Source organism: Buteo buteo, chromosome 8, assembly GCF_964188355.1.
Source record: "Buteo buteo chromosome 8, bButBut1.hap1.1, whole genome shotgun sequence".
Lineage (NCBI taxonomy): Eukaryota > Metazoa > Chordata > Aves > Accipitriformes > Accipitridae > Buteo > Buteo buteo.
Genome location: NC_134178.1, coordinates 19,776,105 through 19,792,496, shown reverse-complemented (window position 1 = coordinate 19,792,496; position 16,392 = coordinate 19,776,105). Strand labels below are relative to the sequence as shown.

Genomic DNA, 16,392 nt, shown 5'->3' with positions numbered 1-16,392 from the left:
GGCTGTCCCCCTGCAGCCCAGGGAGGTCCACGGTGGAGCAGATCTCCACCTGCAGCCTGTGGAGGACCCCACGCCGGAGCAGGTGGGTTCCCGAAGGAGGCTGTGACCCCGTGGGAACCCCGCGCTGGAGCAGGCTCCTGGCAGGACCTGCGGATCTGTGGAGAGAGGATCCCACGCTGGAGCAGGTTTTCTGGCAGGACTTGTGACCCCGCAGGGGACCCACACTGGAGCAGCCTGTGCCTGAAGGACTGCAGCCCGTGGAAGGGACCCATGCTGGAGCAGTTAATGAAGGACTGCAGCCTGTGGGAAGGACCCATGTTGGAGAAGTTCATGGAGCACTGTCTCCTGTGGGAGGCACCCCATGCTGGAGCAGGGGAAGAGTTTCCCTGGTGATGAACTGACCACAACCCCCATTGCCCGTCCCCCTGGGCTGCTGGTGGGGAGGAGCTAGAGAAACTCAGGAGTGAAGTTGTGCCTGGGAAGAAGGGAGGGGTGGAGGGAAGGTGTTTTAAGATTTGGTTTTATTTCTTATTTTTCTTATTCTGATTTGATTGGTAATAAATTAAACTAATTTCCCCAAGCTGAGTCTGTTTTGTCTATGATGGTAATTGCCGAGTGATGTCCCTGTCCTTATCTCAATCCATGAGCCTTTTGTCATATTTTTCTCCCTCTGTTCAACTGAGGACAGGAGTGATAGACCGGCTTTGGTGGCCTGGCATCCAGTCCTTCTTCCCCAAAAGACTGAAGCCAAGCAGAAACTAGCTACTGCCCATGTAGGAAAACCATGGCTTGCATTAAAATTTATTAAAATTTGTGAAATAACTCAAGACTTTGTTTCAATGCTTTACAGTTTAGCTGGTTGTGGTCTTCATCCCAATCCCCAGTTGTCAAAGATATAACAACAGCCAGCAAGAATGCCATTGTCAAACAGTTACACTGAGTTAGTGCCATTAAGAGCTAAAGGATGTAACTAAACTCAGCATCAAAAAAATAAATGTGTTAATACTGGCAAGGGCTGTTAACAGACAGAGAATTTTCCACTGTGGAAACACATCTGCGGAGCAGCAGGACAGCTGGCTCCTCTTGACTAGGTACCTGGCACTGGCTTCCCTGCTCACCTGGGCTCTCATCCAGAAAACCAGGTATGCAAGTATAGTAGCTATTCATGCTCTTCATTACATTATTTTCTGGATTAAGAATTTCAGCAAATCATCCTGCTTTCTCATTTTTTAAAACAAATTAAATCCAAGTTATTTTTTAGCGCACCAGTGTCCTGGTTTTAGCTGGAATAAAGTTAATTTTCTTCCTAGTAGCTGGTATAAAGCTGTGTTTTGAATTTAGTATGAGAATAATGTTGATAACACACTGATGCTTTAGTTGTTGCTAAGTATTTATACTAAGTCAAGGACTTTTCAGCTTTTCATACTGCTCTGCCAGCAGAGGTTGGGAGTGCACAAGAAGCTGGGAGGGGACACAGCAAGGACAGCTGACCTAAATGAGCCAAAGGGGTATTCCATACTGTATGATGTCACGCCCAGTATATAAACTGGGGGGAGCTGGCCAGGGGACACTATGGCTTGGGGATTGGCTGGGCATCGGTCAGTGGGTGGTGAGCAATTGTATTGTGCATCACTTGTTTTGTATATTCCATTTATTATTGTTGTTGTTGTTGTTATTTTCCCTTCTTTTTCTGTTCTATTAAACTGTCTTTATCTCAACCCACGAGTTTCAATTTTTTTTTCTCGATTTTCTCCACCATCCCACTGGTGGGGGGAGGAGTGAGCGAGCGGCTGTGTGGTGCTGAGTTGCCAGCTGGGGTTAAACCACGACAGCCAGGCTTACTGTAGCCTACATACTTGCGTATGTAAAAGAGTTTATAGCCTTGAGGTGAAAGCTCCTGAGAAAACACAAAGATGTTATTATTATTCATGTCATTATAGCTCAGCTACACCATTTCTTCTATTAACTTTTTATGGCTTGAGGAATCATATGTGGTCAATGATCACATCACATAATTGTTTTGGTTTAAATAGTAAAAAAACCCCAAACACCATAAAGTTCATAATGTAGGGCATAAAAAGAACATTTTTACTCTATGAGGAGATAAATTCAAAATGTTTGGAGAATGAAAGACAGAAACAAACTCTATTTTGTCACTCTGAGGAAGTCTTGAATGACAGGAGTAAAATCCTATTTGATACTGCACACTTCATTATATGTCTCTGTTTTAAATTGCCACTTCCTAATCTCTAAGTCTTCTTTTGTACAAGTATTTGCAACTTTTTATTCAGCTTAATCTTCAGAAAAATGGTGGTAGAATATCTGGTCCCTTCTTCCACTTGTTTGCTGTTGCTCTGGAAGCACAAGGCAGACAAAAAGCCATCTGGGACTTGTAACGCTGAAGACTGCAGGAGGAGCATGGTCATAGCCCTCTGCTTTTTGGTAATCCTCGGCCAACAGAGTGACAGTGCAAAGCTTTACCCCCCCAGTGGAAATCGAAAGATATCCAAAGCTGCTGGAAATTTCACCCAGGGTTCAGCTGGCATCTCTACAGGCCCTGGACAAAAGCAAAAAAGAGAAACAACATTAGCATAGATTTGGGTTTAATTAAAAAGTTCAGCCTTCAAGCTTATTTTTGATTCATGCTGGTACAGCTGGCTCACATCTGTAATATCATTTCTCTGTTTACTACAGTATATTTACTTGAGGCTTCTGTGAGAGGGTAAAAACCCCAGGTCCACTCGAACCCCATGGACTGAGCAGAGGGCCAGCTGGGGGTTACTCTCAGCTGCCAAACGTGGCCCTGTCAGCAGCCTCGGGGGACGTACAGGCCTGCTGCAACCCCCCAGCGAGTGATCCCTCAACGTCAAAAGACAAGAGCCTTCCAACTGAGAAGTACTCTGGGAAGGGTTTGGCTGAAATCCAGCGGCTTTTAGCGTGTCACAACACTGAGCACGTTTGTGGTATGGAGAAGAGATGATTAACAAAACTGTCCAAGAATAATCACAAGGTATCAGTCTTCATAAAGCCCTCTGACTTTCAGGAAAAACGTGGATGTTATTTTGTAATGGGCAGAAAATGAGAGGTTGCTCTATGAGGCAACGGGAACCCCGTAATTCCTCTTATGCCATAGTATGTGACCCAACAGTAATGCGTAAGTGACAAACCATGACGGTTTATTGCCCTCATAAGCCCCAAAGCCAGCTCTGAGCTCATTTACAGATTGCTTCAAAAGCAAAACCAGCTTAAAAATTCCTGCCCCTCCCTTTGTCATTCTTGGCTGTTTCTCACTGCTTACCCTCTAGGTAGGCAACTGTAGCAGCACTGTACAAAGCGCTGAACACTAGATCACTGAAGTGATACGAATTGCAGGATCAGTATTGCTGAAGAATTATGTTTTATTCACATTATTTCAGTGACCTGGCTTAAAGTACAGCTTTGTATACTCGTTTCTGTGCACAAGTGAAGTGGTAGCAGTAATCCATGGCCAGAGGCAGCAATTGCCTTAGAAGACAAGATGGTGTGTAACTGCGTCCTAAGAGCTGTACTCTTCATGCCACCATGGAGCAGCAAAGCATTTTAAACACTGTGGCAAAATAATTCTGAATCTACCACCAGCAGCATCGTGGCTAACACATTGTCCACTGTTGCTTAGGTTGAATTGGGAAGTGTCCTACAATGCCATCCAATTTGGTGGATCTTTTTTAGAAATGTAGCTTTGATTGCTACTGAGCTGTCTACTCAGTGGCAGTAATCTTGCGAATTCAGTTGAAAAAAAAATGGCATTAATATTGTACTTTGCAAGTCAATGATAAAATTATACAAGACATTCCAGAAAATGGAGGGGGGGATTCACAGAAAAAAGCTGCTGAGAACAAGTAATCTGTATTACTATTATATTGTTCTACCCTCATATTTTGTGGCTTTCCTGGTTCAAGTTTGGCCGACACATTAGATATGAAATATTTTAACAGTCTAATAGAGATACAGTGTTCTATCACAACGCTCTAGTCCATTTCATTATAGCAAGGCAACTATTCTATGGCATACTTTGTCTTTAAACAGCCATCAACAACAGCTTGGTGGAAAAAAAGAATATCTGAAATTTTTTTTGCTTCTTTTCTCAAAACTATACTCGCTCACAGATTTCCATTTCAAAGTACAAACCAAGCAGATAATCTGCTAGCTAAATCAGATTTTTTTCCCAGGTGGCAGTTAAAGCAATTAACATGAAGCAGTGAAACAAAATAACAAGATGCCACAGAAGTAGAAAGGAGACAAGGCCTACTCTAACTAGGGGAGTGGATAGCTGTGAAAGCAATAAGCCAGAACATTGTAAAAACCTAGGTGTGGTGATAGTTAAAATTGCAAAAGAAAAAAATTATCCCTTAAATTGTAGATATCGGCCTCTCCACACACTTACACATGGCTGCTGATAATTCTTCACAATAAAGAGCAAGACTTTCAAGCTGATAGATTCAATGTACTGCAGGCTATTGGTATGGGCATAACGAAAAATACATAGCACATCGATCAATGAGTTTCAGAAAAAGATTTGTGACATGGAGCATGAAATATGTATTTTGGTGATTAAACTAGTTAATTAAATGGAGCCTGTTTTAGCAGTTTTACAAAATAGATTCCCATCAGCTTGTCCCATTGCCGTGCCCAGAATCACACCAGAACAGTCACTCTACAGCTGTGTGCTCCCGTCTTCAGCACTTACTAGAACAAACATATGTGACAGCAATTTAGTGTGCCTGGAAAAAAGATGTGTACAGAGATTTAACCCACAGGCTATGGCACTGAGTCTCAAATGGCATCTCTGACAACCTCAAACATAACATTTCTCTTTTTAGAAAAATGAAAAAATCTGTTTCTTCTTCTTTAAATATGGAAAAATATTCAAAGAAGTCTTCTTGATCAAAACCTAAACAATATAAATTCCAATAAGAATCAGCCCTCCAAGTCTCCATATAAATAAAGATACAATATACTTATGCACAGGAGTGCTTTTTTCATATGTCTTTTACTTTCTCCCTCAGTGGCTCCAGGTTCTAAATCTTTCCCCCTAGCTCCTCTCATCATAACCAGGCACAGTTATCAGCAACCTTGCTGGGCTACATGCTATTATAGATCAGCTAAGACACACTAAAAAGATTAAAGAACAATTAACTTAGGAAAGCACAGGATGAAAAGGGAAAAGTAGTGCAGAACTGTTATCTTCGATGCTTTCACTAATGTTTGACTCTGCAAACAAGATATGAGCTGCTCACAGATTGTCACACATCCATACTACCTGCTTATCAACAGAACAAAAAATATATACTTGCTTACATGAAATTAGGGTTACGCTACTTGATCTACTTAAATTCAACAAGTAAACTTGGGATATGTCAGGTTTATACTTTTTCTTTTTTCCATGGCGCTGCAAGGATGAACATTCATTAGCTCTCCCATGACTGTCTTCTAGTTTGGTATGTGTAAGCCATGACAGATGAGTGATTACATAGGAATTAATGTCTTGCTCTTCTAAGTATTAATTAAACAGTTCTCTTCTCATAGCACAGTACTTTTCCCCCTATCCTATGCATGTGTTTGAGAAGAGGAATCCTAATCATCTTCCTCTCTTACCTAGCTGTAATGTATTCGAGTATTTACATTGCAACACCTTTGTAACAAAATTTAGCAGTTCTAATTTGTTGTACTGATTTTTTATTATTATACTCAAAGTTATTCTAGAAAGCAGCATGCAAGGTACAGAAAAATAAATCTAGGGCTATTTGGTTTTGTTCCTCCTGCAAAAAAAACCCTATTTTGAGTGGAGAAATCACCAAAAGGAATATTTTCTTAATATAGGTTAACTTCTCTGTATTCTTTTTTATCAACCTATAGCTAAAAAAATGAAATGTTCCCAAAGTGAAGAGTCAGAGTTTCAGCTTACAGTGTTTCACAAAATTTTTGCAAATTATTTTTCAAAACTGTTTTTTCACAGAACTCTTTAAAAGAGTGATGGTACCATAATAAGAGAAGTAAACTTGTATTGTTAGAACACATTATTATCAGTACTCCACATTTGCAATAGCAAGTTTAATTAAAAGCAGGAAGAATTCCATTGCAATGTAAGAATGTAGATTTATCTAAAATATCACCTAAAGAAATGAGGGTAATCTTTTGGTTTATGAATTACTGAGACCATTAAGAAGCATCCAAGTCTTGAAATAATGTTGTACTTCCGCACAATTCTTAAAGGCTTTTCTATACAAAGAACTTGACTAGAATAGCTATTACAAAATAAGATAGGTATTCTTGACCAGCATTCTTTGTGCAGATGTTAATTATAGACTATTTTTATTATTCTAAATAGGAGTCTCTATGGAAAGCTCTCCAAGAATAACTGTTAAACTGAGCACCTCGAACAAATTCTTCCATGTGCGCTCTGTGTGCCATTTAATGAAAATATTTTTACTATGTTTGACTTAAAAAGATTAAAAATATGTATAGCAGCCTTGTGCTCTTCTAACAAAGTACTTAACAGTACTTTCAAGAATACCATTGTTCGACAAAGTACATACAGAAGAAGTATATATATTAAATGAACTATATGCATTACAACTACTTTTCCAATAATTCTGTAAATGCATTCAGAATACTTACGTCTAATTGCTGGTGTTTCCTGCAGTTGTATAAAGCAACCAGAGAAACCGTGGTCTCGTCGTTGCTGAAATAAAAGAGGGGAATGTAAAGAAATGGTGAAAGTACTGTGATACCGTCCTAGAAAAGTCAGAGAAATGTGGGGGGAGACAACCCTGTATACCTGCAAGAGAAACAGAACAGTGAGCAGAAAAAAAAAGGAACTTTGCTATGACCTCATGCTTATAGAAACCCTACACATTTAAGAGGGTTTACTGTGGTGTAACATGTTAATGAAATCCAAATTAAACCCTGTATGTGAGTCTATGTATTTGGGCAATTAGAAACGAATGCTTACTGTGGTGGAAAAGCCACTGTACTAATCCAAACGTCATCCCACCGTCTAATGGGATACCTTCTCCTCACGATTAATCTCTTCATTCCCCTCATCAATTAATTGTCATTACCTCAGCTTTAGTAGTCATCCTATGAGCTATCCCTTAATTTAATTCCATACTGCCATTTCTTAACATTCCCCATCTCTATACTTTTTCCACCAGGCTCCTCCCGTATATTTAAATTTTATGTCAACACAGTGTTTCTATCACCATGTGGCTTTAAACAGTAAAGCAGTCCTACTGAAATCAATGAAACTTTGTATATGCTTAAAGTTATGATGTGCTGGGCCACACAAAATAAAGAACTTTTCTGTTGCCTATGGAATAGTTTTGATTTTATTAAATGCATGTCATCATTATACTGGTAATATAAACTGGACCTGTATATGTATGTATATTTTTTGCAGAAATATTACTTGTATTCTGTATACATTTTTGCATGTGAAAAATAAGCTAAGAAGATTTTGACATAAAGAGCATCATGGCATCCTACTTCTTTGGTCTCCATTAAAACAGCTGTTAGAGATTTTATTTATAAATAATCTTTCCTCATTTTGCTACAGTCTAACAAAATATAGCCAACGTTGCTGTTCTGATTATCAAAGAAATACTTGTGATACTCTTCTTGTTATAGAACCATATTACATCAGTGGTAATGTATTTTTAGGATGTCGTTAGACACTATTCGGATGCACTACTATCTGTCACGATGAGTAATTTTCCTTGATTCCTAAATTAAAGGGCCATTACACCTCCCGTACATTAAATCAAGAATCTCCCAGACTGGTATAAAGTAATAATAAAAGAGGCTTTGGAAGTCACCGTGTCGTCCGTCTTCTTTCTGCTGGTTAGCGGACGTGCCCTGCGGTCGGTGGGATTTTGTCCACTCCGGCCGCACAGGCACAAGGAGTCACTGTGACTTTGTTCAAAGTCCGCAACTTAAAACAGCGCCTCATCGTCGCGTTGCTCTTTTCATCCGGAACACCTAGATTTTTGTTTCGTGATTTCACCGGGTTATTCCTACTTCCACCCCAGGTGGGTGTGGCTTCGAGAAATGCACCAACAGGGACTACGGTCGCCTTTGGGAAGTTTAAGCTTTTCGTAATGAAAAGTTTATTCTGCTGCAACAAATGTCCTTGAGTTTAAAAATAAATAAATAAGTCGGAGGGAAGAGCTGCTGAACACAACCTAGAACGCGACGCAATACAGCTCGGGGATGCGCGGGGCATGGCGCTGGCGGAGGAGCAGCAGGGGGAGAGCCGTGCGCCCGGAGCGGGCGCGGAGCTGCTGCCCGCCGCGGGTGCCCGGTGAAGGGCGGGCGGCAGGCCGGGCGCAGCCCCGCCGCCGTTCCCTGCGCTCGGAGCCAGCGCGGGGCGGGGAGGCGTCTCCTCGGACACGTTAAAAGTTTCGGGGCGGCGGAGGGCTGGCGGGGAGGCAGAGCCGAGCCCAGCGGGCGCTGCCGCTGCCCCCGCCCGAGCTGCTGCACCTGCTTCGCGGCCGCCTCTGCGGGCGCCCCCGGCCCACCAGGCGCGGCGCCGCCCCGCTCCCCCGGCCGAGGCGAGGCGAGGCCGGACCGGGCCGGGCCGCCCCCCCGGCCGCGCCTTACGTCCCGCCGCCGGCGTCGCCCGGCGGTTATTAGCCGCTGCCGCCGGTGGGGAGCGGCCGTTGCCGGGAAGATGGCGAGCCGCAGCCTCCGCCTGCTGCTCTTCGGTTACTTGGGGGTCCTGAGCTGTAAGTGGCCGCGTCCCATCCCCGCGGAGCGGGCGTGCGGGCTATCGCGTACCGCTCCCTCGGGGAGCGCCCCGGCCGCCGGGGGCACGGTCCCGCCGAAGCGTGCGTGCGTGTGTGTGTGTGTGTGTTGAGGGGGGAGGGCTCGGCACGGGGGCGCCCGGCTCGACCGGCCCCTGTCCCGGCCGCCGCCCGGGCCCGGCCGCGCCCCGCCGAGAGCCGCGCCCGCCCCCGCGGCGGTGCTGCCCGGCCCGGGGAGCCTCCGGGCAGGGCGAGGGGAGCGGCGGCGGGATGTCGCTTCCCCTCCCTCGCCCCCGCAGCGAGAGGAGCCAAGTCGCGTCTCCAACAGCGAAATAAAAGCGGACGGGGGGAGTGCGCGCTGATTATTTCCATGTGTCTCTTGTTTTTACACAGATGTAACCTGTTTAAGCCGGGCCTGTTTCAGCGCAAGCCAGTGGCTTTCTGCAGTGGCACAAACTTTGAGATGCGGGCTGCGTAGTGTGCTTTTATGATGGCCTTTACAAGATGAATGAGCGAGTGATGGGAACATCATTTTTTCTTTTGCCAGCACTGGATGCTGCAGCTCCAGAACAGACTTATGTTTCCAATGTTTTTATGGTCCTATTGTCTAACTTGTTAGAAACAAAATGGGGGGTGTTAAAATAAGTTGGTAAAAGCAGCCCCACCCAGAAAGCACATGGAAATGAGTAAAAAAATCCCAAACCAGATCATGGGGCCGTGTACCTGCAAAGCAGCAGCGAATTAATATACAGTGTTAACAGTGCCAGTTGTGTGATAAGGCTGTCACTTTCAGATCACATCTTACTGTGCTCCTGTTTTATGCTTTTTGTGTCTTGCTGGTATTTTAGGGAAAGAGGCTGTACGTGGAAATAATGTTTTGAAAAGAATTATGTGGCACAGTCTTGCAACGGGGTGACCACCTGGGACCAACCTGGGACAGATTCTCAGCCTGTCATTCCTCCTCACCTAGCAGAAACTTGTGTGTGTGGAAACTACTTTTTTGCAGAGGAGGGATGAGTCCTGCCAAGGAGAGACTTGAAGTGATGCATGTTTATTCAGTCTTTGGTTTGCTGGCACTTTTTCTTTTCCTCTCTTTGCTTCTACGAGACCTTATGGAAATTGGGGGCTATCAGATGAGCAGCTAGCACAGACTTTCATATGGGAAATAGTAATAAAAATTATTTTCTTTGATCTTTTCTCCTTTATTTTTGTTAATTGCATGGGTATATCTGAGCAGATAAGGCTGCTGAGGTTTTTTTGGTGGCAGGTTTCAGTGTGTTGAGGCTGCTCAGCTTTCTGGTTAGTTGTGTCTGTTGGCAATGCTGGCTTTGACCAGTGAGGAAATGATAGAGGGTGGTTTGGAAGCAGTGCAGTAGATCAAAGTCTGGTGCCTATATTGTTGTCAGACTTGCATTTTTTTTTTCCTCTTCCTGTCCCAATTCCCAAGAAACACCAGGTGGGGGGGAAAGTTTACCAGCAAGGTGCTGATAAGAAGTCCCTGAATGAAGAAAGTGACTGTAGATGGGTGTGCAAATGCTGATTGTTTGTGTGAGCCAGAGGAAATCCAGGCAGAAATCCAGGCAGTCGGGAGCCTGCTGCTGCTCCTGTGGCTGGAGTATGTTCACATGAACAATAAGACTGAGTAATACTGGTGCCCAAGTCAGACATATGGGCTAGGTGGTCTCTTATATGGGACCCTCATGCTTTGGAGATAGTGGGGAATGGGCAGAAACTAATGAGGAAAAGAAAGCAGCGGTTAATACCTGAAGTGTGTGAGCATTATATTGTGGAGCAGGTGCAGAGAACTTGTTTGGTAGTTCAGCTGCAGAAATTAAGAGCTGTATAAGTTGGTCACAGGATGTCAGCATAGCCAAGAACAGTGCTGAGATTGCTTTTTAGCGAGAACCTACTAAGAAATACTAACGACCCACAGAAATGGTGGTTTATCTGAGTTAAAGCTTTTCTTTCACCTTTAATTTAGGGGAAAGTAAGGGAGTTGGAGGTCTTCAATCATATTCTCCATCAGCATGAGCTCCTGAAACTGAGGTTATCTGGAAAGTTTTAAAAAGTACCATGGAGTAAGACTTGTGAGCTCTGTTGGCAAGACAGAAAATGTACAGAAACAATTGTTATTAATCGTCATGGCTACTCTGGATGAGATAGTACGTACTGATGAACTGGCCTTTTTGTGAAGCTTCTAGGTGTGATTTTTCTTGCATTAGTGTACATTAGAAATTAAACTTGAGCTGGTGATGCCTGAAGCAAATCCAGTACAATCTATCTGTGTGAGGACAATGCAGAGGCAATAAATAGTAGTCTTACAGAAACATTTGATAGAGCTCACTGGGGTAGTTTGAGCAATAAATAAGGTGAGGCTTTGTTTGTTTGTTTTTTTTTGGCTTTAAAATAAACACTCCTTAGTGCTCAGGAATCTTTCAACCAGATACAGAGGTTCTGGACCAAAAAAGCATTTTGTGCCTTCCCCTTCACCCCCAACAAGAAATCATAAAGCATGACTGCATTGGCTATAGGAATTGACAGTGGAAGTCTTTAAACGATGCTTTCCTGATTATATGTGATGTACAACTGATGTACTCAAAATTGAAAATATTGTCAACCCCCAGTCTTCTGTTGAACCCTCTTTGCTGGATTAACTTGGTAGGGACTTACTCTGATTTCTAAATCAGAGTCCATATTCAGGTGAGATGGGATTTCTTAAATCTGTAAGACTGCATACTTCTCTGGTAATATCTGTACAACATAATACTATAAACCAAAATACTTATTCTTTGAAGAGGAAGTGGGGGAAGAGACATCAAAGGAAGGTTCCTTCTCTTGCTGTTTTAGTTGAGAAGTAGTCTTTCTTTGCTGTAGGCTGCTAGTGGTCTATAAAGCTGCACAGACTCTTAAGACACCATAACATAGGCTGTGAGATGAGAGTAAGCTTCTTAAATATAAACAAACAAATGAAAATTAACTGCAGAAAAGCAATGCTTATTTCTAGCATTTGGCCTAACTTTTTTGTTTATGACTGTGGTGATACTGCACAAGATATCCAAATACTTCTAAAACAGATAAAAATTGAGGAGTTGGTTGGAAGACCTTCCTGTCTTTAAAAGGGAGACATGCTCCTCTCTCTAGCTTATGTTATAACCTTCACAGTTTCACCCTCTTGGTTAGATCCTCAGGGCTCACAAGAAACTTTGGCTGTGAGTTATTGGCACGTCTCTCAGAAATCACGGCCTTTGCTGCATTTGAGCAAGTCGCACTATTGCCCTTAAAGCTAGGTGTGCTACTTGGAAGCATCTCTCTGAGAGGTCTTAGCCAGAAGCAATGCTCTTCTGTGCTAAGGGCTTTGTCTCTCTTCTTTCTCTCTCCAGCAGAGAGGAGGAAGAGAGAACTGGTCCTTTGCTGGCCCTGCGGTATCCTTAGTTCAGGTTACTGGCCCCACAGTCTGCTATTGGATGTGCAAAACTAAAAATGAGGGTGGCTGTCTTCCCTGACTGCATACAGGAGGCAGGAAGTGTAGCTGGAAATGTCACAAGACAATCACAATTCCTCTTGTTTTCTTCTGTTTAAGGTGGATGTATGCAAGTGGAGGACTTGCTTTTGCTGTCGCTTGGCCTCTGAGGTCCTGTTTTCTCAGCTTTAATGTTGCAACAATTCTTTGTTCATGTCATTGGACATGTATTTCTGGTAATTGTGAATACCATAGGGCATCTGGCATTAATAATGGAGTTAAAACTACCACTGTGATTAGCAGATCTAATTGAGCCTGGATGAGGTCTTCTCATTGGCTATTTAACTGAATTACACAAAGATATTTTTGTGATTGTTTCCTGTATTATACCTGTATTTCCTACTGCAGTCTGTTTTGGCCGCAACATGGTAGCTGCCAGGTTCTGCTGCAGAAACTGACTGATGACATTACATGATTAGGTAAGAACTCGCAAGTAGTTGAACTTTGATTTCATCTCTTCTCTTTAGCTGACTGACTTAAGAAAACATGTGGGATCATCTTTTGTGACCTAGAGCTACCAAACTTGTCTGCCTCCACTGACTAACCCCAATGTTATTGGGAGTGTGTGCAGACCTATTTTTAAAGAAGTGAGCTAAAAATGGTAGAGAAGGCTTTTAGCCTTCCTCAAAGGGTGCCCCAAGTCCTTCAGCTTCTGTCTCGTGACCACCAGCACTTGAAGTCCTCTTCTTAAGTATGGGAGAATCTTCTTGTACAACTGATGTTAAAAAATTCCAGTTTTCTCATAATTTCACATGAGTAAAATAATAGTGATATTTCTTCACTAAAGGTGGACAGTGACATGCATGTGAATCTTCTGCAGTAGCAGTAAGCAAGCTTCCCTTGTTGTGGGGGGTGTAGGTTTGGGTTGTCAGTGCTTTTGGAGGGGTAGAACAACTAGTAATTTAGTTCTGAAATTGGGATTTAAAAGTTTATGTATGATCTGATCTACTAAGAGTCCTTGAACACTCAAAATGTCATCTTTCTGTTGGAGCACTTCTGAAGACAGTCTGTTTATCATCGGTTCCCTTCAGTTGGCAATCCCTTTTAGGAATACTTTTCTCAAAGTAAGTCTTACTGTCCTACTTTCTGTCAGCAATGCTAGAGGTGACTCCAGTGTAAATGCTTACATAAAGGAAGATTACTAAGAAATGTTACACAGCCAGAAATGTCCACATTGCAATATAAATATCTTGTATATCAAAACAATTGAAGCACAAGGTGGACATTTGTATTTGTCATATTTGCCAGGGCCATATGGAATGGCTAAATTAAGGTTCCCTTGAAGTTATACAATGATGTCAAACAAAAAAAATTGCTTACTGTAGTGTCCCTGTGGATGTATACAACATTTTTGTACATCTTATTGCTGTTTTTTCTCGTTTGGCTGGTTGGGTTTTTTTTCTCCACCATAACTTTGTGGCACTATTGCATGTATGTGGGAAAACATATGGTTTGCAAGCACTTTCATGGAAACTGAGGGAAATGTTATGTGGAAGCTGAAAGCAATTAATTTACCAGTAATTAATTCTATTCCTGTTAGCTCACCTTCCTCCTCCTACACTCCCCCCCACCCCCAGTTTTGTAAAGCTAGCTTTGTTACAGTTTTACTTTCTGGCATGTCTTTTCCAATTCCAAGTACTTTACAAAGAACTAACAGTTTTAACAAAACATTTGTGCGGAAAAGCCTGTCATCTTCCTGAAAGTGGTGTGCATGATTGTGCTGTAGTTCCACCACAGGAAGCTTAAAGCAAATATTATGGTGTCTTGTAATCAAGACAAATGATTTGTTTCCTTCATCTAAATACTGTGGGGTTTTTTAGGGAAATGAATATGTATTTCAAAGAATGAGACAGCAAATGAAGGTGGAGGAGCATTTGGATAATTGCCAGGGCTTGCACTCACCTGTATTTCCAAAGCTGCGTTTTATCTGGAGGGCTCCAATGAGTTATGTCACCTCTATGCTCACAGTGTATCGTTGAGCACTCAAATGCTTATATAAAATTCCTTAAACCAGGCAGAAGGTGAGCTTGACAGCTGAACATCTGGTCCTGTTCACTTGTCGGTTCCTAACACATGCTGGGAGGTGAAGGAGCTTTTGGAGAAGGAAGAAGGGGAAAATAGCCATTTCTGAACAACAGCAAGTAATAGAACAGCGGTAGTTGTTGAACCACCAGTAAGTCTGAAACCCCTCCTGGTTAATAGGAATTAAAGCAGGCATCCAGTTTCTCTCAAAGATTATTTGCCGGGGAAGACATGATAGAAAAATCTGGTAATAAGCCTTTTTGAATGCTTGCTTTTTACAAGTTCAAAACTTAGGAGTTTTCAGTAAGAGATGGGAAGATCAAACTTGCATTGAAATAGCTACAACTTGATCCTGGCTGTTTAAAAAAGTAAGACATGGTCAGACTTGAGCTGGAAAGGACAGACCCTATGGGTATGAAGTTTCAATAGATATATTTACATAACTTTTGTTTGGATTAACTTCTTAAGGGTTGAACATGCTCTCAAGCCTGTCCAAACCACTGGATCAGACTCAAAAGGAAACAAAACATATTATCATCTGGATGGAAAGCGATGTATTTATAGGGTTGTTTTGGTACCAGATAATGTTGACAATAGGGGCTTTATTTGCTGTTCACAAACTGCTAGCATAGTACTTGGAGGTGATGATGGAACATGCATTCTTGAGAAGTGACTTTTGCTCAAATTCATATAATAAAGAAACCAAAATGATTATGTATTATATCTCAACCTGCAGCAAGTGCCCAGTATGAATTGAGAGAAATTCTTGGGGGTGGTATGCTAAGGACTTGTGTGTATTGGCTAGAGCTGGGTTAGAGTTGGAGAATTGTTTGTGCTTAGCATACTTGTAAACATACGAGGACACAATATGCAGAAAACCAGAGTTTGAATACATATTATGTGAGTTAGACAGCAGTTTACCACTTGAATATATAGACAGTACCTATCCCTGGAGGCCCTGGTTCATAACTGAAGCCTTCTAGTAGCTATACTGTCAAAAATGAGTAAAAATATCTGTAGAATGTGTGTGTGTTTAGGTGCATGTTATGGCTAGCTTTTGTGCTCCAGTACCATTTCTGTTTCTATAAAATGGTCTTAAAAAGTAAATATTGGTTCTTTACCTGTAGACTGTTGGGCCACCTAAACTGATTTTTTTACCCCTCCTCCAGTCTATAAGCTAGTCAACCACAAAGGTGAGAAATTCTCTCTCAAACATCTGGCTTGTTGCTTGTGGCTTTTGTTCTTTGTACCCTTGTGCCATATTGACTGGGATTTCGGGGAGTGTGACAGGGCTTTGTTGCAGCTTTGACACCGTTCAAACTGGTGGTGGTGAGCACTTCTGAAACTGGGTTTCAAGCAAGCTGTCCCATGTATTTAATAACGAATTGCTGTACTTCTGTGTTTGGGGAGGCTGCTTCCCTGCCTAAAGACAGAAAACCCAGAGAGGGCACAGTGGCTTTGGTGTGCCAAGACCTGTGGAAGGGGGCTGCTGGCTGGGAGCCCCTGCAGGTCTGGCTTGAGGTGTCGCTCGCTTGGTGGTGTCGGGCTGCGGCGTTCCGAGCCGCTGTTTTCACGCTGCAGAGCTTTGCTGGGTCTAATTGACTGGTGTTAATTAAGGTGTTAAGCTTGCTTGAGAGCCCGAACATTTTAAAAATGTAGATTGGGGGAAAGTCAGGCCCTGCTGAGAATAAAGCACTTAGCTGACCCATGCTATGTGAAAGGTATGTGCGTTAATTAAGTTAACTCAAGTTGTGCAAGTTAATTCTAAACAGAATATATGCTTTCTGTAACAAATGTGACATGACTGAAGACTCTTTAAATGCTGCTGCTCAATTGAACAAATTTTAACAAGATGTCTTGCCAATTAAGAGGTTATATGTCAAGATCTGGAAAAGGGTATAAATTTCAGTAACTTCTAACAGATAAATGCATATATTTCATTGCCTGAGACTTAGGAGATTATAATTAATCAGTGACTTACACTGCAAATAAACAACTACAGCTTGTTTCGGATGTTTGCAACTCCTAACTATAGGAGTCATTAAATGAAGGAGGATTATCTCTAAAACC

At 42.4% G+C, this 16,392-nt stretch overlaps 1 protein-coding gene and 1 long non-coding RNA gene across 4 annotated transcripts in view; one reads left to right on the top strand and one right to left on the bottom strand.

The window, feature by feature from the left end:
* Positions 1-1,702: 1,702 nt before the first annotated feature.
* On the bottom strand, positions 1,703-8,392 carry LOC142033689 (uncharacterized). The gene is made up of 3 exons (XR_012651291.1): positions 7,854-8,392; positions 6,658-6,721; positions 1,703-2,557 (listed from the first exon to the last, which is right to left on the bottom strand). It is a non-coding gene; the product is annotated as an uncharacterized LOC142033689 (long non-coding RNA).
* Positions 8,393-8,566: 174 nt separating this feature from the next.
* The window catches only part of JAM2 (junctional adhesion molecule 2), a 40,472-nt gene continuing 32,646 nt past the window's right edge, over positions 8,567-16,392 (top strand). For all 3 annotated transcript variants that reach the window (XM_075033894.1, XM_075033895.1, XM_075033893.1), the window contains exon 1: positions 8,567-8,762. In XM_075033894.1, coding sequence (XP_074889995.1) covers positions 8,708-8,762 — 55 coding nt within the window. In that variant the 5' untranslated portion in view covers positions 8,567-8,707. The remainder of the gene's footprint in view (positions 8,763-16,392) is intronic.